General features: G+C 37.3%; 1 protein-coding gene across 2 annotated transcripts in view; it reads left to right on the top strand.

Annotated features, from left to right (window-relative positions):
• The window catches only part of nrg3b (neuregulin 3b), a 205,857-nt gene that overhangs the window by 157,459 nt on the left and 23,936 nt on the right, over positions 1 to 24,462 (top strand). For both annotated transcript variants that reach the window (XM_067429424.1, XM_067429425.1), the window contains exon 3: positions 21,730 to 21,803. In XM_067429424.1, the coding sequence (XP_067285525.1) occupies positions 21,730 to 21,803 (74 nt within the window). The remainder of the gene's footprint in view (positions 1 to 21,729; positions 21,804 to 24,462) is intronic.

The following is a 24,462-nucleotide window of genomic DNA, read 5'->3' as shown; positions in this document are numbered from 1 at the left end:
CAGCTCAGTCACAGGGCCTTATTTTAGGTCTATAGTATTGTGAGCCAATGGTGTAGTGGTTAGATTCGCTCTGATTTATTTTGAGAAAATCTTCAATTACATTGAATAAAATAGGGGCATTTTCTTTTGTTTGATGGGGGCTTGCCATTGTATTTAGTCTGGAAAATACAAGTTAAAACGAGAGAAAGTTATTGAGAGCTACTTCAGAGAAGCTCATTTAAGGAGCACTGACCCGATACATTGTTGAAAAACTCGATTTGGTTTAATAGAGGAATGGCACACTTTGAATTAAAAACGTTGGCCATTGAACTTGTGGCGAATTAACAATGTTTTCACTAGAACTTAAAAGGATGGTTTAATTATGTTTTAATGAAACACAAAGTTGCCTGCCTGTCTGTCTGATTGCCAGTGGCCAGATGCTCCAATCAGTCTCTTTTTTTCTCCAATCAGAGAGCAGACAAAAATTCTTCTTTTGGCAAAGACCTGCTGAGAGTCCATATACGGGTGTTAAACCCCTCACAGCAGATATTAAACTCTCCACTTGCAATAAGTCTTTAAATTAAATATGTGTGCTTGACGGTAAGCCCTTGTGTGAGAGATTAATTCTATTACCTGCGTTCAAGACCCAGACCTAGAATTCCGGAGGACCTCATTAATGAGGTTTTTAATAAGGATTAGGATGTTAGGGCTTCAGTGCCTTTCAGACAACGCTTACCTACCACACAAACAAATCTTATTATACCTTCGTTTGTTTTGTTTTTTTGTGGTGCAATAGCAGTGTGGAGAAGACAAAGTGCTCCCCGTGGAGCTGGAATGAGTTTTCTCTGTGAAGGGGCGTTACCTCTCTGTCACAGCAAGCGCAGGAAATGTGATGGTAATGAACGGTGACAATGACAAGCCATGTCACCAAGCCCACAAACCAGATGCTAACAAGAGAAGTGGCCATAGTCAGAGAATGATAAGATTGCCAAGATGTAAGTAAAAGCTTTCACATCCTGTAGTGTGAATTTGAACTTATATGAAAATTGTCATTATTTACTCAGTCACGACAGTACAAACCTGTATGTTGTTAGGTCAAACTTAAAAAGAGCTTTTTAAAGGATATTTACACAGCTCTTGTTTCATACAATGACAGTTTATAGTGCCCATGTTTGTCTTTTAAGGGCTATAAATGACCAAATTAACAATAAAAAAGCACTATAAAAAGTAGTCCAATGACTACTTATCCAATCTTCCCCTCCAGAGAAGTTATCTTGAGAACTGCAGTTGCCAAATAATTGATTCAGTGAGTTGAACTTGAGAACCAAATCGGTAAATCACTGAATCAAGTTCAAATCACTGACTGAAACTGATCACAGCGGCTCTGAAGTAAAGCAGCTCACTGAAAGGGAATTAATTTTAATTAATTTTATGCATACCCACCAGTTATTATATGGCTTCAAATGATTTTTAATATAGCACACAATTTTTTTGTATACATGACTATTATATATATATATATACACTTTAAAAAAAAATCGGAACTGAAAATTTTCTAGTGACTGATCACATCTAATTTTTTCAGTTGGCCGAATTGAAATTCTGTGCATTGATGTAATTTAATATACAGAAATTCAATTCGGCCAACTGTAGATGTGATCAGTCCTAGAACATTTTCAATTGGAGACCTGTTTTTTTGTTACAGTGTATATATAAAGTCATAGCCTGACGTCGTCATACTCAATTCTAGTCTGAATATGAGTCTGATACAAGGGGCAACCTCCCACGATCTCTTTTGAAGCCAATACGGAAGTATTGTAAACTGCAATTCCTCAACTGGCCACTAGGGACACTAGGGCTCCAGAAGGGAGCAGAATCTCATTGAAGTCTAAAGCCTCTAAAGTTTCCACCAAAATTACCTGGAACAATTTGTACCAGGAACTTTTTTTACAGGAAGTTTTCTCCCTCCAGACCTGCAACTGTCTGCGATTCCACTGTGATCTAAAGTTCCGTGAAGATTATGCAAATTAGTCCAGTGATGTAGGACTGCGCACGACTGCTCCTCCAAGTCAGTGACGGAAAATAGTCATTTTTGCGCGACACTAGCCATATATACAAGCACACTTTTTTTGTCATTCCGATTGAAAGATTTAGTGGACTGTTTACATGAGACGTTATCTAAACCGATCTGGTGTTTACATGTGATGCCTTTCAATCGCAATCATTTTGTGACATGCAGTTTGTCTGCCGCATCAAAAATGTCAACGCTGTTTTCTCCAGCAGCTGGAATGTGTTAACTGTCGCCATAGCAACTCTTAACGGCCACCAGGACTAATACAGTATTATATAATAAGCTGTTTATTTGTTGTAAAGTGTAATAATCATCTCAGAAAAAAAAAATTCTTCTGTCAGGCGCAGTTAAGGAAAATACGCTGTGTCATTATTCCAACATTATCTTCATAACTTAGGAAATAAAAAGTTTACCCCTCAGAAAAATGAACTTTCCTCTCGTCAACATGAGCGCTGTCACATCAAGTAACGCACACTTAAAAGTAATCGGGCAGGTCGTTTACATGGTGAAAAATAGACTGTAAAAAAATGAATAACGAGTATGGAAGAGATTCAAGCTGTGCTGCTTTTGCTGGTTATGTATAGGTTTACTAAAGAGGTAATTAACAACGACAGAGAAGAGCAGCATATTCAGAAAGCTTGTAAAGCTAGATTTAAAATGACAATGTATATTATTATCAGCTATTACGGACATTGAACGTGAGATGGCTGAGATGAACGCACGCCATCAGACAGAGAGCAAGACTGATATTTACTGAACGCAGACCGAACCTCACAAAAGACTTGAAAAATACCTGTTGAAATAAAATGCTGCTTGAGCTAAACCAATCAGCACGGTCAGCGCACAAGTCCCGCCCTCGAAAGTTCCTGAACTTTAAAAAGGTACTACCTCGCGAACAGGGCCGTTTGGAGGGGGAAATATTTACCCGGAACTTCATTTAGACCCTGGTTACAGCAGAAAAAAAAAATGTACAGCATGGTAAAAATTGTGGTTTTGTTCTATACGGCTAATTTTGCCCTTCATGACAACTGTGAGGGGGTGAATTTTTTTATAAATTATTCGTTTACATTATATAAAGCCTTAAAATGCTGCGTAATTAAGGGTGTGGTTACATTGAGTGACAGGTGGATAGCCATTTATCCGCCGTCTATAGTCATTGCGTCACCTAAGCTCCGCTCATATCCCGCCTTTTGCCCATTTTCTTTTATCCGGGAGTGACGCGCCTGCAAGAACGCCTCTATACTTTACACTTAAGAACAGCTTATCGAAATCCTATAGGTGATGTCACGGACACTATGTCCCTATTTTTTTACAGTCTATGGTCTGATACTGCTCCATATGGCTGTGATTATGGGGCATGTTTCAACCGAACCAGGAAAGACCTCAATTGGATAGACCTACAACCAATCAGAGCAATAGAGCGACACATAACGTTAGGCCGTGTGTCCACGAAAACGTTTTTTGATGCGGCTGGCTGGCATTTTCAAATGTTTTCAATGAGAGCGCCTCGTTTTTTAGAAGGCCATGAGCTCAACTAGGCGCTTAACAAGTATTTCATGCTTTTTACTTGTCGCTGAGAGTTGAAGAATGTTAAATGCAGCGCTCATCACTGTCACTTGTCAACAGAACTCAACTGCACTGTGTTGCCAAGTCTGCGGTTTTCCCGAGGGTTGTTTTCCATGTCCGTGGGTTAAGCAACCTCAATTATGTAATATAGACCCAAGAATGTGAATTTTAGCAGACAAGCCTTGCCAAAATTACACACATTTTATCCCCCAAGCACCATTTTTTCTAGAGAAACTCAAATGTAGTGGGCGGGGCTGAGTTCGGCTGACATCCAGGCTAATAAACAAGGGTAAATAAATAAGAGAATTTTCATTTTTGGGTGAACTATCCCTTTAACAAATGATAACATTTTGAACTGTAACAAATTTAACAACATCACACTTTGACATTTTTCCTCATCTCACCCATCACTCATTTCTTTAAGGAGACTGAAGATGCACAATTATATAATATGGCATCTGATCTTATTAATCACAGACAGAATGCTTATTATTAGAGCAAAATTATGAGGTGTAGGCCAACATCATGAATAAACTCTCAAGAAGAACATTTCACAAAATGTGAAGATAAAAATATGATGAGAAGCAAAATGTAAACACAAATAAACAGCTCTTGGCTGGGAGACTAAAGGCTTCTAGACAATTGTGAGAATGCACAGCACATTTACAAATAAAAAATGGGTCACTGAGGCAAATTTATGGATGGGAAGCTCATTAGAGAAGAAGTGTACGTGAAAAACTACCACCCAAAGTGCTCTTTTTTGCAACCTTATAGATTTATGCTTGTCCACAGCTGACAGTGATGCATACGTACCAAATTTTCTTGTAAACACACCAATATTTTCTTATTTATTCACTAGCGAGATCCTAGAGTAAAAAGTTATTTGTTAAACTTGATATTGATTGGATTCTGATTTAATTCTCTCAGAAGCGAGCCGAACCAGAGATGTACATTCGCGTGCTTTCAATATGCTTTGCACACAAATATATCTTTATACCCGTGACATGCCTATTACCTCTCATTTTGTATCGTGAGAAATTTGCAGTGAACTATGGCTAGCCCACAGACAGGTTATAGATTTTAGCCACTCCTGAGCTCCTTAAGCCTGCTCTTCCTCTTCCCAAAAGCCTGTCCTTGACACACGGAGCTTGGTAGAGATTGGTGACAAGCCTTTCACTTCAGTCTTAGCTATAGCTGTGGCTCAGATGGGTTTAAGATGGCTGCCCTTTACTTCCAGCCCTGAGAGGTGAAGAGTGAGATAGGAGAATCTGGCACAAGAGCTTTAATCCCTCATCATCAGATCCAGCTAAAGTCCTAAATCTGGCGTACAGCTACTCTAGTCTTAGTGTATGGACAAATTCTAAACAACATTTTTGCTCCCTTGATTGGCAATTTGAGAAGGAGGCGCCATTTGTAGGAGCGTTCCAAAAGATAGGGAACACCTAAATTCCTTTACAAAGTCTGTTAGTGAAGGATACATGTGATGGTCATAAAAAGTAATTTTATTGTGACCAGGGCCATGCACAGTGGGGGTGAGGTTCTCATCAGCTGAGGTTCTCCTCTTGGCTCCCTCACCCCAGACAATTCCCATCAAAGCGCACTGTTCCACAAAAAATACAATAATTCTGCTAATCTGGCAGTGCCCGCTCTCTGTAGAGACGAGATTACCAGGTAGATTACAAACTACAATCCACATTACAGACAGTGGTTGACCTGCGGAATTAGTAATTTGGTAGTTTTTGTCTGTAATATTTTGGGACCCACTTTATATTAGGTGGCCTTAACTTCTATGTACTAACATTGTAATTAATAATTTGATAACATTTATTCCAGATTTATTGTGTGCATACATGTCCAGACTTATTGTGTGCATACATGTTTTTAAATTGTACTTACATTTTCAAAATGACCTGCATGTAATTACATCTGTAATTCATTTCTGTACACTGTAAAAACATTTGGTTGGTTTTTGTTGGTTTAACTTAAAAAAGTAAGTTACCTGGTTGCCTTAAAATTGTGAGTTTATTGAAATTAAAAAATTGAGTTGACACAATGAAGGAAATTTGTTTAATAAGTAGAAACTCAAAATATTATTGTATCTGAACCACATAAAAATTTTGATAAATCATGAAAATAGCACAATTTGGCATGTTTCACTGCGTCATCACAAATAAAACACACACAATTACCCAATATGCTTAAAAAATCGTTTAATAATATTTTAATAAAGGTTGTCGAATCTCAAAAAATGTTCATTGTATTAACTCAAAATTTTAATTTCAATGAACTCAAAATTAAGGCAACCAGGTAACTTTTGTTAAAATAATTTTTTACAGTGTAGTTACATTTGTAATTACACAGTTGACACTTCCCTTACGCCTAACCTCTTAAACTTACCCATCCCACCACACCTGTCCCTAACTCTACACTGTAAAAAATTATATGTTCAATAAGTTATGACAACATGTTTTTACATTGTTTTAGCTCATCAAAATAAGTTAAGAAATGTTAAACTTTTTTTAATTAGTTATAGATGTAACTCATTTTTTAAAGTCAGTTTAACATAATTTAAGTTGAAATAACTTAAACATCCAAATCGATTTTACTGCAAAAATTCAAAATTTGCCTTTTTTTTTTTTTTTTTTTTTTTTTTTTTTTTTTTTTACAGTGTACCCGTATCCCACCTCAATATCAGCAAAGGTGCTTTGCAATATAATATGAACACAATAAGTACATTGTACTTACTTTTTGATGTAAACAGTTAAGCCCACTTAATATAAAGTGGGACAATTTTTTGCTACTGGTCTTCTAATAGTTCAAACAAAGTGCAAAATATCCACGTTCTTAGAAGATAATTAATTGTCTAATCAAATTATTGTACCTGATCTGAGCTAATATAAATGACACCAAATTTGCTGTTGTCGGCACTTCACTAAGTGAGAAAAAGCAAAGAGAAATTGCTGGATCCAAAGCTCCAGCAAGCTAGTGGGTAAATCATCATAATAGAATATTTTGCAGGCAGTTTGTCACACTTAATCAGTTGTCTGAGATAATATTAGTATCTGTAACATCATATTTATATTTTATTTAGACCATAACAATTAAAAAGTATATTATAAATGTTTTATATAAGTGTATCATAGTACAATGCGGCTAAAGACACACCCTAAAAAAATGCTTTTTAATCATATCTAAATTAATACTTGTTCAAAAAAAATCTTTATTAAAGTTTGATAAATAAAATAATTAATCATTGTTCAATAAATATAAAAATGTTTATTTATATATATATATATATATATATATATATATATATATATATATATATAAATACAGAAACGTGATTCTGAAAGCATTGAATGCGATCCCATAATAATTTAATAAAGCTTTACAGTGGTAACAAATAAATATATTTTTATTTATTATATGATTATTATCATATTTTTAAATATGATTGTTTGATTATAAATATGATGGTGGACAACCAACTTAAATTATATAACTTAATAAATTATATTTACCATCTAAATCTAACCATGTCATGTCAACAAATGAAAAAGTCAGCCGGCTGTTCATCATTAGTGTGCCTTTTACCCCAAATACCATACTTTACATTTATTTTGAACAAAACTGAAATCATTAAAAGACTTTCATCTCAAAATATATTTAATATTTTTTGTGATTCTCATTTGCTACATGAATCAACATAAAAAAAACACCTTGAATATGAGATTATTAGCACAGAATCAACTTTTTAGAAGCACAATTACAACAACATAAATTGAATTAGCACTAAAGACTAACAATTGTATTTACAATATGATTGTAAAAGGTTTGTTATTCTACATTATGATAATCAACCCCCTTTTTTAATTTGCAACACTACCCCTCAAAATGTCTGTTCATGGCCCTGCATGTGATCCAGTCCTCACAATTCATTTTAAAGCTAGATGGTGAGTCAGTTGGAGTTAACATTTTACCAGAATAATTTATTTTGTTATAACCATTTTACATGCATTTTATTCATGTATTTCATATTATATATACAATTTCATAGGTGCACTTTTAAAATTAAAGGTCCAGAAGGGGGTTTTCACAGTGATAACATAGAAGCAGGGTTTAAAAACTGCTTTAAAAAAAAGAATCAGTATTTTAACATTTCTGTTCTTTCGTTCCTTCTTTATACAAGAGATAGAATAGAACTGTCCAACTGGAGTTATATTAAAAATGTCCATCAGAAGCTATTTTAGTCCATGAAGTTTTAAATATGGATATTTTTCTTACACAAAAGTGTCACTTTGCTTCAGAAGGCCCTTATTAACCCCCTGGAGCTGAGAAACCCCTGATTATAATGGCTGCGTTATATGATGGATTGTTTGATGCACTTTTATGGAATTCAAAAATGACCCAAAAGTCACTGCCATTATAAAGCTTGGAAGAGCCAGGACATTTTTAATATAACTCCGTTATTTGTCTGAAAGAAGAATGTCAAATACACCTAGGTTGGCTTGAGGATGAACTGAACTGGCTTGTGTCTTTTATAAACATTCCTTGGAAGAAAGAAAAAATATATTATTGGTGTGCATTTTGAGACAAACAATGGCAGTGACATATATCCAGCAAATAGCATTAGTTCTGGCAGGGCACGTTAGTCAAGCTCACTTCAGCTGATCACGTCTACCTATAGGAATATGATGCATACATATATAAGATAGCATACATATGCTGCTATCGCGTTTCTCCGGAGCTAATTACCCTCCTCCATCCCCAGCTCCTCCACTCGTCAGTCAGGATTTGGCATCTGATTCCCCTTGAATCAGACTAAATTCCTGAATTAGGTTATACATTTTAATATTGACATTAATGCTATCTGCATTACATTGTTGCTTCTGTTCTGTTTACCCTAAGGGGGGTTATTACTGCTCTCCCTACTCTTATCCAAGCTATGGATGTGCAGGGAGTTCTTGCCCAGAACAGAACCTTACCGCCAATTTAAACGATATGCTAATTCTATATCACTTTGACAATAGTGATCCTGACAGATTTAAGATATGTCAATGCAAGTTACTTTCAGTTAAAACAATCCAACATGCATTTTAGTCTAGGACTAGCTTATGCTTTGTCTGTGAATTTGTCTCCACCATTGAACCACGTCTCCATTTTTTCTCTACCTATACATTTAAGTTTTTCAATACTATGATTATAATCAATAAAGTGACTAGCTATCAGAGAGGTACACACTCATAACATATTAAAAAAATATATATAAATTGTGTATTTATTGGCAACAATTATAGAAATTGATGTTGTCGGCATATTATGGTAACATTCTAGATAAAGATAATGAAGAAATTACACGGTCTTCCATTGCTCCATTTGTCAAGTTTGTGCCAAACGGCTTCAATGACACACAAGTGCCCTCCTTCCTTCAAGGGCTCTGGGCATAGGGATGCTCACTTCCTATTGGAATTTGCCCTATGACTTGCAGTTAGTATGCCTGGTTTAATTTTGTGTGTGTGTGTGTGTGTGGTCGTGGGACATGCTAGTGCGATCCTGTCCCTCTGAGCACTCATCTTCAATTATTTTAGCGCAGTCATCCTGAATGCTGCTGACAGGATTAACATTGCTCAAGCAAATGTCAGAATCACAAATGTCACTCACAAAGGCAACATTGTCTTTATTTACGCAAAACAATTTTAAAACGCCAGAGCGCTTCTTTTTTTGGCAGCGAGGTCACATGAAAAAAAAACATTTGTAGTTGGCCGGATAAATAGAAGGGTAGAGGGCCAGCAATGGAAAATGTGGGGATTGTTTGATCAGGCTAAGATGCGAGGGCTGATGGCTGCCAAAATCCAGCGCCCGAAGCGCTTGTGTTCCGTCACGCAAGAGGAAGCACAGTGCCTCTGAACGCCAGGTTTGTTAGCAGTGCCTGAGAAATGCTTTCTGATGTGATCAACAGCCTTGCCTCATTGCTGCTTAAAAATCTGAAAATCAGTTTTTTTTATTATCAAATGCCTTGATGAATTGGCAAATAATCAGCTTTATTCTCTATATGTTTGTTTGGTCTTCAGGCCTTCATAAGAGCCGCTAATTAATGCACCAGATGCTTAAAAGTGCCGCTTTGGCCTGTCTAATTGGCTAACGTATTTTCCCAGCCAAGCAAAGAGGGAATACCTATATTGCCGGGAAAAGTACAAAAACCCCAACTCGAAACTCAACTCAGATAGACAGGTTTCCCCTGAGTGATCTTACATCTGCTTGTCTTACTCTACAGGCATTATCAACCAAGCAGCAGCCGCATAAAAGAATACAAGCATTTCCATTCTGTTAATGTTCCTGAGTGAACCGAGCTCTGTCTTACCCAGCCCCAGGACATTTCCCGGCCTTCTGCATATTCGGCAACATCCCAAGCTGTGCAATGGCGGGGATGTTTAAGTTGAAACCATCTCCCCAGAACCTTTAGCTCTCTGCCACCCCAGGTTAGAGCATGTCACTTTTGTTCATGTGCCGTAGCGGCAGTTTGCCTCTGTGAACGTCACTCACGGGGATGTGAAGACGCTCAATTGTGCCTTGTGACGGGGGAGCTGTCACTAAATGAAGGCAGAGTTTCTGAGGGTATGGCAGGGTTCTTGTTGACACAGTAAACATATGCCATGTACTTGATGATTAAGCAATGGTTGTGACATGTTTGAGCCCTTCAGGTTTAACAAGCTAAATATGATAAAATAACTTGGTTTGTGTCTTCAACACTAGAAACAGCCTGACACTGAATTAGCAGCCAGCACCTGTAAATTTCTGGCCTTGTTAGCACTATGTGATGCCTACAGGAGGTTAGTATAATGTTAGCATATACTCTTTAAAACCTGTAACTTTTCTTAGAAGCTTCCTTAGGGAGGTATTGCATGCTTGAATGCATTGTTTCATCCTTGTTTAATGAGAGAAAGCAGTGAAAAACAATATTGACTATTAATTCTATAATTCCAGTTTCAAGTTAAACTCCATAAGACTTCCGTCACACCGATAAGGGGGCTGCTGATAAAGCATTGTGTTTGTCTTGAAGAAAAAAAGATAAGAAGTGCATTTAATTAGGACCTCAATATGGTCAAAACAGCCCCCGGCTCTAAAATGTCTATAAAATCTTGATTAGAGTTCTCCGATAACAACAGCTTTAATAACACGATTGAATTAATAGAAATTTCACTCTGTTCCCATGGAAATAAGTGCATTCAGGAGCAAGCTAACCTGTAATGAGTTGTCAATCAAATGAATTGATTTTTTTGTGAGATGCACATAAAATCTTTAATTATAATTCGTTACATTTAGATAGCGCTTTTCGGGTTACTCAAAGCACTTCACATATAGAAGCAGGGCCGTAAACACCATAGACGTTGAGGGGGACAATATTTGAAATTCTTGCACTGCTCTCCTGCACTCCATTGCACAGCGCTCTGTATGTTAGGATGACAAAAAGGTTTAAAAGTTACATTGAAAATGATTGAGATGGCCAGCCAAATCAAAGTTTACGTTCTCTTTTGGCTCGTGCGCAGTCTTTACGCAGACAAGCACGTCAATCTGTCGCTCAACGTCATTGTGGGGGGACTATTCTTTCCGGGGAAATCACAAAACAAAATGCACACAAACGTGTCCATGCTCTTTATACAATCATTTAACATCTTTGATTTTAATGAAGGAAAAAACGATATGAGGGTGGATTAGAACCTGTAACCTTTGACATGGATTACAAAAATTCTACCACCAGACCACAAAGGATTTTAAATGTCATCAGTGGATCTATGTATTTATATACTCGAGAATAACGATATATTTGATGCAAATTAATATCGATATTATTTGCAAATAGTACCAAAATGATTATTTCCCAAGTAGAATTAGATTTAGTCAATGTTCTATTTCTTTGTTTTTTAAAAATAAAAAATTGGTCCAGCCATATTGCGCCAGAATGCCCGCCACACACCAGCTTATTGGTGGAGAGGAGACCAAGTGATTAAGCCAATCAGGATAGGGGGATGATTAGGAGGCCATGATGGACAGAGGTCCCCAATTTGGTCAGGATGCAATAATTCCATGGAATGATTTTCCCAATGAAATGTGTTAAAAGACTTTAGAGATGCCTAGCAACATTCACAAATCTCAATGCAAACAATGCCCATTTCTCTTATTTTCACATGCGTTTCCGTGGTTGCATTAAGTCCGGTGGGCACTAATCCTACAAACAAGCCAAGTTACCATGGTGAATGTTACCACAGAGATGCAGAACCTATGCACGTCTCATCGGCACGTTGATTCCATCAGTGTCCACCTCTATTCTCCCCTGCAGGGGAATAGCAAATTAAATAAAATGGTATGATGAATACATCAAAGCTGCTTGATTAAAAAGAAAAGGATTAACCAGAGTCTATATATAAAGACCGAGAGACTGAAGAATGATGGGAAAGACAATATCGCAATTTAACGGAATTACACTTATTGCCCTGACTGCAGAAGGGCCATGTAAATGATATTAAGGAGGATAAGCTTTTAAACACCTCTGAGACAGACTGCCGCTCTCACAGCTTCATTGGATTATCTCGCCATATCTGATGAAAAATTAGATATTCATGCTTTCATTGTAAAGAGACATGCACAGTCGGTTCAGGTCTCAGCGTCTGTGCGCACGTTTTGAAGTGCACCTTCACACCAGATCACACCGACACCTACCGGAACAATCCATCGTTACTGACCTAAAAACAAATCGCAGAATAAGGTGGCAAAAAAAAAAAAAAACATTTATTTCCCATTGACACCTGTGTGTGATCTTTAGACAGGAACAGTTTATTGGTGTGTGAGCAACGGGAACAGAGGCCTGCTTTATTTACCCAACTGTGATCACCTTTTTATCAGAGCTCCACGGAAGCACCTGTGTCAGTTCCCGAGCTGTGAAGCCCTGTCATATGTGAAGATGTCTCTAACTCACTTCTCTCCCTCCTTCAATGTGCCCTTTAGAAGGTCGCTGATCCTCACGCTGGTGGATAGACTCCACACAAACTGTTTTGTGACAGTGCTGTGCTTCCTCTTATCTAAAACCAGTGCTCTGCCATGACAATGGCTTCGTCAGGAGAACTCCCGGTTGAGTATTTGCTCTTCCGCAAGTAAAAGCTTAGGGGTTCTTATCTACTCATGCGTGATTACCATTTTAATAGGTTTATTTTCAAGTCAGGCTTTTGTGGTTTTAAAAAGCATGTGAAAAGGTAGAAAACTCTTTGTTTGACAAAGCTCAAATGTATGGCTCCTATAAAGAAGTTACATTTGTTCTTTGCTGTTTTGCTTAGGGGTGTTGCAAACTAGTATTGGCGATAACCACAATATTTAAAATGAATAGAACTCATGATAACATGACACGTAAATACTCCAATGTCCCGATTCTGACTGGAGCCTGTGTTGTTTTTTTCTCCCTCCCTATTACAGACTGTTGCAGCCATAAAAATAGATAAATTAGTTATATTTAGTTATAAATTAGTTATATATTTTTTTGTTTCTTTATTAAGTTAATTTAGAAAAAAAATGTTTGGGGCAGTTTTTGTTGGTAAAATTAAAGTTTTTTTTTTTGTGACAACCAAGTGGCCAGCGGCCGACAGCTAGTTAACCACGTTTGATCAATTTAATCTCTCAAATCAACATTTGCCTTGTTTTGCACATAGATATAAACACTTCAAGCATATCACAATGTTAGTTTAAACGTTTATTATCACCACCACCACCACAGTAATAAGGCATTTTTGACAAGCTGAGGCAGGCTCTGCAGCTCGGAAAGAAAAAAGGCTATACAATCTAAACTAATAAACAAAATAAAAATATGCAGGTTGACTTACCTTACACCTCTCCACAAAATAAATATAAATTAGGATACTTTCAGTTTCACTGGCACCATTTTGCGTGTTAGCTTAACGCTTTAGCGATAAGAGGGCTACTCATTTGTGGTGATGAAGGTTGCAGTAGCACCGTCATATCTGACTATGTCATAGATATCCTATAACACACTCTCACATGTTTATTTTTATCAATTCCAGGAGTGGTCTATATATTAAACCACATATATACACAGTAAAGTGTATATATGTGGTTTAAACAACCAGATCAAATTTCGACTGAAATGCGTCCCAGACCACTTTCTGAATTGATTTTTTTGAGTGATCGGATTTAAAACCGCCTCAAAAGAATTTCGGAAAATATTTAGGCCTACTCCTCATCTTTTTATAATATGATAAAAGCTGATCAGAGAAAACGATTGAAGTGAACTGGTGCAAAAAGGCCACAACTCTTGCAGCAGCTGAAGTAACGCTGGCTACTGCTGCTGGCGGGGACTGTAAAGACCAGTCAAAGCCAGTCAACGGTCGCGGTAGAATGGTCTGGTGTTGTTTACACCCAGGGGCGTAGCACCAAATTTTGGGCCCTGGGTACAAACCATCTTGCTGGGCCCCCGTACCATGTATGTGTATGTATAGAAAACGGACTTCCCTGCCTTGGGCCCTGGTTACTCAGTACCCTTTATCCCCCCAGTCCCACGCCCCTGTTTACACCAGTGCAGCATATCTCATAGTTTCTTTTAATTAATTAATTCATGTCTATTTACATAATGTATATTTTTGTATTTGTATTTGCAATCTAGTCATCATGGCGAATACAGCCTGTTCGTAGCACTTGATTTATTTTTGGTTCAAATCTGTTAAATGATTAAAACTGAACTAAAAAAAACTGGGACCACATTGCAACATTTAACTCTGTAAAATGTTACTTTGGTCACAGTAGCATGCACTTAAAGGGTTAGTTCACCCAAAAATTAAAATTCTGTCACTAATTACTCACCGTCATGTCGTTCAACACCAGTAAGACCTCTGTTCATCTTCGGAATACAAATGAAGATATTTTTGTTGAAATCCGATGGCTCAGAAAGGCCTCCATTGACACCAATGTCTTCTCAAGACCCATAAAGGCACTAAAGATGTTGTTACAAAAAGTCCATCTCACTACAGTGGCTCTACAATAATGTTATGAAGCAACGAGAATAGGTTTTGTATGCAAAAAAAAAACATTAAATAACGACTTGTATGGTGATGTGCCGATTTCAAAACAAAGTTATTTGAATAAGTTATGAATAAGTGTATTCGAATCGCCAAAGTTACTTGAATATCAGCAGTTTGACACACGATCCGAATCATGAATCGATAGACTGATTCATTAAGCTCCGAAGCTTTAGGAAGCTTTGCTTTGAAATCGGCCATCACCTATATGTCGTTATTTAGGGTTTTTTGCGCAAAAAAATTATTCTGCCGCCATTCAGAGTTCTGCGCCGGCGCGATGATAATTAAAAGAGATTAAAATAAAAGTTAACAGGTTAAAGTATCAATTTTGATGTTAATATTTATTCATCATACTGTTGAACACTTGTCTTATTTCATAGAGCGCTTCAAAGATGATGCATGTGCCCTGTGGTTATTAGTATCCAATTATGTCTGTTAGGTAAAAAAAGAAAACAAGCTGGTGTTGGGTAAAAATGATTTAAATAAAAATCATGTTTTTTTCTGTTTTTTTTCATATAATTTTTTAGTAAAATAATTGGAAATATTACAATATATTGTATTGATATGCATTGACGTACAGTAAAATATTAATAGTAAATATTATATATAATAGTATATATTTTAATACTTTTATTATAATATATTTATGCACAATTAAATATTAGAATATTTAATATGTGAATAATGTTTTATGCATTTATAATGTAGCTATGTAATATTATAATATACAAATGTTTCTTATATTTCAAGTACACTAACTTTTGAGAAAGAAAAAAAAATGTATTGAGCATATTTTTCATGTGGTGGAAATGATCCCACAGCTGTGGAAGAGTTGTAATATTTTATTTTTAAATATTAGAATAATATTTAAAATATTTTTTTACATAATTTATTTGTTTATGAAAGATATGTCATAATTTACTATTAAAATTCTGAGTCTAGTAATAAATATAAGTATTATAAAAATAATTATTATAATAAAATGATACATTAATGGCATTTGAAGAGTAACTAAGTTAAATAATTATAGAATGAAAAAATACTTCAAAAAACGTTTTTATGCATGTTGAAATCTGTTCATTTAAATATAAGTGAAGCCCTGGGACATTTATATGCCCAGAACTGAAGAAACACTTGTTGAATTGGTGGGGATCCAGTCCTTGTTTGTGTGCTGAATTTGATCAGTGAGGTTGCATCACAAACAAACATCTTGAATGGGGAAGTGGCCATCAGTCAATGTCATTCAACAAATAAAATCATTCTGTTGCATTGCTCACTCTCCTCTCCCCATCTGCAAACACAGACAGATACATATGAATATTATGTATTTGTCGTATGATAATAGAAAAGCAGATTTCTTAAAAAGCACTTTTTTTGACAGGGATGATGGGTAAGGAGCAATTCAATAGAGATCGTTTCCAATACTGGTCTTATCTCAGCCTCCAAATCCATCAATAATAGTAAATGATGTCAGGACCAGATAGGGCCTTATTTATGGAGGAAAGTTGTCACAGGATCTTGAGGAGGGTTGACAGTATCTTTGTGTAAATGTGTGTGTTGTACAGTATGTGGGTGTGTGAATGTGGGTAGTATATGTAGCACCCACATGCAAGACACGAGCTCAGTCTGTTATGTTGGAGCTGTTTGACAGGGAGGAAAAGAATACCACCACGCACAACCCACTCACAGACACGCTTTTCTGCACAAACAAGCTCTCCTGTTTATTCCAACTTGCGTCCACACCTTGAAAGCTGAAGTGTAGTTTCTGCTCAACCAGAATCACCAAATGCTATTGGGAAAAAGATAACTGGTTGTTTTCAAACAGGTTTCCTGGTGATCACTGGTCAGGCCAGTTAGAGTGCTCTGCCCAAGAACTCACACCACCGGCTGATTTGCTGTTGCCATGCTAGGCAGGTCAGAATTCTCAGATAAATAGTCACGTTTTGATAGGTTCATACCCAAGCGGCAACCTCCTGCAATCTCTCTTGAAGCCAATGCGGAAGTAATGTAAACTGCAATTCATCGACAGGCTCCAGAAAGGAGCAGAATCTCATGGAGCCCCATGTTAAAATTCCCATCTTTACAGCGGAAAAAAACATGTTTACAGCCTGGTACAAAATGTGGTTTTGGCCTATACGGCTAATTTTGACCTTCATGACAACTGTCAGGGGGGGTGATTTTTTTTTTTTTTTATAACTCATTCGTTTATGTTATATAAAGCCTTAAAGTTTTGCCTAATTAAGGGCGTGGTTACTTTTAGTGTCAGGTGGATAGCCATTTATCCACCGTCTATAGTAATCGCGTCACCTAAGCTCCGCCCACATCCCGCCTTTTTGCCCTTTTTTCTTTTTCTTTTATCCGGGATTGATACGCGAGGAATCGCTCGCAAGATGGCAACGGCCAGCTCGCCCCTGCTTTAAGCTTCAGAATGGCTTATCGAAATCCTTTGGGTGATGTCACGGACACTACGTCTATATTTTTTTTATAGTCTATGGTCATGCTGTGTTAGAGACACCACGTTTACCCTTTTCTGGGAAATCATCCCACTAATGGTTTGCTTTTAGTCATCTCTGCAAATTAAGCAGAGACAGGCGTGTTTTAACATCGGAAAAATTACACACTTCAGCTTTAATTAACAAACTGGGCGGTAGTCAAACGCAAGACCTGTTCATTGCCTTGGCCTCCTTCTGGGGAAATATATCCTTTCTCTCCTTTTCTCTCTAGCTGTAATTTAACCATCAGGGGCATGATCATTGATGCCAAGCAACATGTCCTTGAATGATAATGAAAAACCATGAAGCAGATGCAGAAACTCTAGTTTACAGTGTTGTTTACTCTGTAGGCACCTTGAATGTCATAAACACATGCACGCACATTGATTTTCCTCTCCTCCAATATCTAGTAAACGATGCATGAAATCATTTGTTGGTTTGTTTTCTCGGCATACTCCTAAAAGCTCCACTGTATTGTCTACCAGAAAAGGGGAGGAAGGGGAAAAACATACAAATAGGCTGCCAACAGTCTCAGCCATCATTCTGCCAGTCTGTGTTAACCAGGCAGTGAGCTAACAGAGCGCAAGGCAGAAAGCGATGAGACCACACAACGTGCTCCTCACCTGCTTCCGTGACTGTAATTACAGTCTAAACATGTTTTTCCCTCTTTGCTGGCAATTTTCAGTCTCATTCCTGTTTCTTTCAGTGAACCTCAGTCATGCTTCCCCAAGTCAGACACATAGACAGGATTGAGTCTAGGCAGCTGTCGCACCGGATCTGGCGCACACTGCAAACAAAGCCAAATAAAACAACATAAAGATCATTCTGTTAAGGGTTTTTTAATGCTTCCCAGCCTGCATGCTTGTTGTTTCCTTTTGTGAACTGTCATTATCATGGTATTCCTCATCAAAGTTATGTTTGCGCTGTACGAGGAAAGAGAAGTCATCACAGAGGCAGATCTCAGAATTGGGCAATTTTCAGGTAAGCGTGTGAATAAAAAGTGTGATGCTGCTGGAAAATGGAAAATGAGCCTGTTTGCAGCATTGGAGGTGTGTTGTATTTGTATTCACACATGGGAAAACAACAATTGTTTGGTTAAGACTTTAAAAAATGCAAAGAAATGGCGAGAGAGATGGAGAGAGAGATGATGTCGGAAATGCTTTTGCTAGAGGGCAGCTGGTGTTCTTTGTGGTTCTTCTACACACAGATTCAGAGCACATTGCTACTTTTGGAAGAAGTCCCCTGTTTCACATAGATCTCACAGTAAGAGTCTAGTCAAATGCCTTCGTCTTTTCCATACGGTCTCATAGCTCAGTGGGGATGTGACATAAATGTCAAGACTGTGTTATCTGTGCAAGTGCAGGCACCACTGAGCTCTGGACAGACCTGCCCTGTTATCCCTATTTTTCTTCTTTTTTTTCCTTCTTCATATCACCCCTCCCTCCTTTACTTCCTCATCTTTTCTGCATGAGGCTAATTTATAACATTTCTGGGTATTCTGATTTCTAAGGTTGAGTCAATCTCTCTGTGAGATGGACATCTGGACGAAGATCTGCACTCCAAATGGGTTGGCATGACATATCAAGCTGTGACAATGGTGCCCTGCAGTGTCATGCTCCATCTAGAACTATTTAAAACATTTTTATTCTTCTCGTATAATTAGATTAATGTGCTTTTTATGACTTGATATTAGTTGAGAGATTCCATTGAATTTTTGTACTCTTAAAATAATATATCTATCACACTTCAGGACTATTTAAATGGTATAGCTCACCCCAAAATTAAACTTGTGTCATCATTTACTCACTACATAAAAGACGACATGCGATTTAAATGAATGGGGTCCACGGACAAAAACAGTGGATTCATTTTTCCTAAATATCTTCTTTTGTGCATGTAAATGATGACAGATTTTCCATGTTCGGGTAAACTATGTCTTCAAATGAGCTGCAGAAACAGAGGGTGATTAAAAATGAAAGGTTGACTAAAAGATGGCATATATACCCAGCTCAACGGTGCAACATTAAGGGAGACGACACGATGGAATAAATCCAAGCATAATATTTATTAACCAAAATAAAAATCAAAAAGTAGGATTTGCATGTGTATGGATGCAACAAATTAAGTATTAACAGTGCCAGTGAATGGATGTAAAACACAACACAACCGAGAACTTAGAGAGCGGTAGTGGCAAAGCACTCACAAACAAGCATTGCGCATCAACCCTGACAACCTCTTGCTCCGTGTTTAAATGAGGTCCGTGACGAGCAATAGGTGCACTCAATTCCCACACCAATCACAAGACCTGAAACAAAAAGAAAAACCAAAAGCACCCAAACCAACACAACTTAACCCTAACACTGTGCATCTGGAAAGTATTCACAGTGCTTCACTTTCCCACATTTTGTTATGTTACCACCTTATTCCAAAATTGATTAAATAATTTTTTTTTCTCAAACAATTCTACAAACAATAGCCCATAATGACAATGTGAAATAAATTAGTTTGAAATATTTGCAAATGTATAAAAATAAAAAATAAATCAAATCTTCATAAGCATTAACAACCTTTGCCATGACGCTAAAAATTGAGCTCAAGTGCATCCTGTTTCATCACCACTGATCATCCTTGATCTTTCTACAACTTGACTGGAATCCACCTGTGGTAAATTCAGTTGACACACCTGTCTATATAAGGTCCCAGAGTTAACAGTGCATGTCAGAGTACAAACCAAGGAATTGTTGTAGACCTCCTAAACATTATTGTATCAAGGCACAGACCTGGAGAATTTTACAGAAAAATTTCTACAGCATTGAAGGTCCCAATGAGCACAATGGCCTCCATCATCCATAAATGGAAGAAGTTTGGAACCACCAGGACTCTTCCTAGAGCTGGCTACCCGGCCAAACTGAACGATCAGGGGAGAAGGGCCTTAGTTAGGGAGGTGACTAAGAACCCAATGGTCACTCTGACAGAGCTCCAGTGTTTCTCTGTGGAGAGAGGAGATCCTTCCAGAAGAACAACCATCTCTGCAGCACTCCACCAATCAAGCCTGTATGATAGAGAGTTCAGGCAGAAGCCACTCATCTGTAAAAGGCACATGATAGCCCGCCTGTAATTTGCTAAAAGGCACCTGAAGGACTCTTAGACCATGATAAACAAAATTCTCTGGTCTGATGAAATAAAGATTGAACTTTTTGGCCTGAATGGCAAGCATCATGTCTGGAGGAAACCAGGTATCGCTCATCGTCCGGCCAATACAATCCCTACAGTGAAACGTGGTGGTGGCAGCATCCTGCTGTGGGGATGTTTTTCAGCAGCAGGAACTGGGAGACTAGTCAGGATCGAGGTAAAGATGAATGCAGCAATGTACAGTTAAATCCTTGAGGAAAACCTGCTCCAGAGCGCTTTAGACCTCAGACTGGGGTTGAGGTTAACAAAGGAGTGACAACTATGAATGTCCTTGAGTGGCCCAGCCAGAACCCAGACTTTAACCTGACCGAACATCTCTGGAGATCTGAAAATGGCTGTGCACCGATATTCCCGAATGGAAGAAACTGCCCCCAAAAAATCTTGTAGTATCATGTTCAAAATGACTTGAGGCTGTAATTAGTGCTTCAACAAAGTATTGAGCACAGGCTGTGAATATTTATTTACATGTGATTTTTTTTCTTTTTTTTCTGTTCTTTTATTTTTAATACATTTGCAAACAAACAAACTTCTTTCATGTTGTCATTATGGCATTATGGAGTTTTGTTTTTACACTGTAAAAAAATTCAGGTCTCCAATTGAAAATTGTTCTAGTGACTGATCACATCTAAATTTTTCAGTTGGCCAAACTGAATTTCTGTGAATTAAATTGCATCAAATCACAGAAATTCAATTCGGGCAACTGAAAAATTTGTGATCAGTCACTAGAAAATGTTCAATTGAAGGCGTGATTTATTTTTGTTTTTCCCAATGTAGAATTTTGAGGAAATTAATTAATGTAATCCATTGTGGAATAAGGCTTTACATACCAAAATGTGGAAAGGGGGAAGCACTGTGAATACTTTCCGGATGCACTTAAAAAATATAAACGATCCTTGAAATATACACTACCGTCCAGAATTTGACAGTATATATTGTATATTCATGCGTGTTATAAGTGTAAAAAGTCCCCATAAGGAACAGCTAATAAAAATTAAAAATGTTTTCTGTAATGGGTAGGGTTAGGTGACAGAATATACAGTTTGTACAGTATAAAATCATTATGTCAATGGAAAGTCCCCATAAAACATGAACATGTATGTATGCCCGTGTGTTCATTCTGGTGTTTCAACTTTTTTTCTTATAAGATTACGGTCCCCACTTTATATCAGGTGGCTGTACAACAATGTACTTATTGTGCTCCTACTGTATTGCAAAACTCTTTTGATGATATTGAGGTGGCTATGGGTAAAGTCAGCCCCTAATATTGATTAAAAAAAATTAAGTGTATTACACACACAAGTAATTTATGTTTCTGTATTAAAATATTGAACATTCTTCTTCATTTTTGCAGGTGTAAAGAGGGTTACCGTGGACTTCGTTGTGACCAGTTTGTGCCGAAGACAGACTCCATCTTATCTGACCCAAGTATGTACTTTTGTCACTGTATGTTTTCTCTGAGGGATAAAATGAGGGAATCTTTTTATTTTGTGTGTTTTATACAGAGATACAGGAAAAATGAATTTGGTTTGGATAAACACAAGGTTATTGAGTTATTTCCATTCCTACTAGCAATGAATAACACAAAGCCCTTTGGCGACAAAATCCTTCCCGATACAGAAAACCAAAGATGAAAGAACATCATTTACTTGTTTACTTGCTTCCTTGTCTTTAGTTTTAGAAGTTTCAGTTTCTCTAGCATCAGGTGAGTCTCTTAGCCTCCAGGGCTGAGAGGTCTCCACCGATTTCTCAGAACTCTGTATTGCTTAAGTAGTTAATTATACCTCTCTCTCTCTCTGAGTGCTGAAATTGCCATCACCCTACAATGCCACACTCTCATGAAAATTTTCACAGAAACATTTGCATATGCTATTTTCTCTAAGCTGATCTCTAGCTCTGCAAGAGCAGGGGGTTTTTTGTGTTTGACAAAGTGTAGTGCGTAACCCGTTTAATTTGTTTCGGAATCTAACATGGCTCAGAGTGGCAATGAAATGTGATCAAGTGACCATTTTTCATGAAGAGTACATTTCCCCTGTCATTAGGAAAGTCCCTGAAAGAAAGTAATTGCTTTGCTAATTTTAGATCGATGCTAAAATCATTAGCCATTTCTGTGCTAGATGAGCTGGAAGAGTGTATCACAGGTTAAAAAAGGACAGTAGAGTACAAGTAGCCAAAGGGAAGTTCATAGTCACTGAAAAAGCTGTCAAAGGGAGATGTTTGCTTTCGTACTGGCTGGTATTGAAAAGATTTGTGAAACATCACAAAGCCTTGACTCATAAACCCTTCTTCCCATGACTCAACTTTCTGAGAGCTATTATACCGATATGAAAGGAAGTCTACAAACCTTGGAAGGAGAAAGCAGAGAAAAGAGCTGTCCGGCGCAAGATGAACATGCAATGAGGCTGTTTCTTAGATTGCCTTGCGTTGTATGAATTGTCTAGCTTTGGGAGCTGGGGGGTGATCTTTTACAGCGAGTGATACGGCAACCTAAACTCCCATTTAGTGCACTTTGAGTTGCTGACCCTACTGAGTGGCTGGTAATGGGAGCCAGGATTCACTTCGTGTCCCTGATACTTCTCTTTCCTATCTGATTTTCTCAATGAGAGCATTCGTATCCCCGCTATCCATCAAGCCCTGAGACGGAGCCCTCATCTTTAGCAGTGCCATCATCTCCTTCATGGATACACCTACACAATCCTGCTGGTATTGCCTCCTCCACCCTCCAGTTGACACCATTTACCATTGAAGAAATTTTAGGCCAGTGCTGTTGCAAATCTAATGTGTGAGCTTTCAGCATAGTTTTTTTTGTTTTGTTTTTTTTGCTTCCACCTATCCGACATTGATAGAGATTATCCAGTTAATTCAGATTATGTGCTTGAATTACAGTCCATTCCTGCCATGAAAACAAACACAACAGGCTTTGGAGCATGAGGAGCAAGCACAGTGCTCAATATCTTATGTCAAATTACAGCCTTTACTATTTTTTTCATAGCCCATTATGCTTTCAATGTATCTTTATTCCACCCTGTAGAGGCCAGTGTTTGTTTTTCCCCGTTCCTGGTTTGAGCCTGATGCGTTTGGTCCAGTGCATCTTTATTCACTTAACCCACCAAATGAGCCACAAATCACCCCCTAGGGGCGGCTTGGCTTTATCTGCCACCTAGTCTTTTGTCCCCTGAGCTTTTTCACAATCTATCTCTGCTCAACACACTAGCACAAATCATCCGTCGACTTTCTTTTTTGTCTCCATATCGACTACCACATAAGAGATGTGTAAAGAGCCTTGCTTCTGCTTGGCCCCTACCTCCCTCCAGATCCCTAGCAAAGGAAAACATTGCGGGTCAGCGACTGCAGAAACCCCACTGCTTAATATGAGGAATGCTGTTGACTTTCTTTCAACTATTTTGCCTGCCCTGTATGAACGATGGTGTTAGAGGAGTAGTTCACCCAAAATTGAAACAATTTTATATATTTTTTTCTAAAGCTGTAAAACTTTCCTTCTTCCACGGAACACAAAAGGAGGGGGAAAAATGTAATGCTTTTTTAGGTACTGATGTTTTCTAGCTATAAAAAAAAATCATAAGAGTGGTCCAAAAAAAATATGCACTAGAGTTTAGTCAGGGAAGATGCCATATTGAATTTTACATGGAGGAAAACAAGCCTTTGAGAGAGAGACTTCCATTCATTTATAAAGCCATTAATTAAGGTACACTGTAAATATATATATATATATATATATATATATATATATATATATATATATATATATATATATATATATATATATATATATATATATATATATATATATATATATATTTATTTTTTTATACATGATTTATCATCACAACTTTTTTTTTTTTTATGTTTTGTGAAATCAACTTAGATAATTAAAGTGATTTAGATAACATGATATTTTGAGTTTCTATTTATTAAACCAATCTACTTCATTGTATTAACTCATAGTTTTTATTTCAATGAACCACAACCAGGTAACTTACTTTTATAAGTTATTCACCTGAACAATTGGCATTACCCTCACAGCCTTGTTTTCATTCCTCTCCAAATTAAATATACCATTACCCTG

This window comes from Pseudorasbora parva, chromosome 21, assembly GCF_024679245.1.
Source record: "Pseudorasbora parva isolate DD20220531a chromosome 21, ASM2467924v1, whole genome shotgun sequence".
Lineage (NCBI taxonomy): Eukaryota > Metazoa > Chordata > Actinopteri > Cypriniformes > Gobionidae > Pseudorasbora > Pseudorasbora parva.
This window is presented reverse-complemented; position numbering and strand designations above follow the sequence as displayed.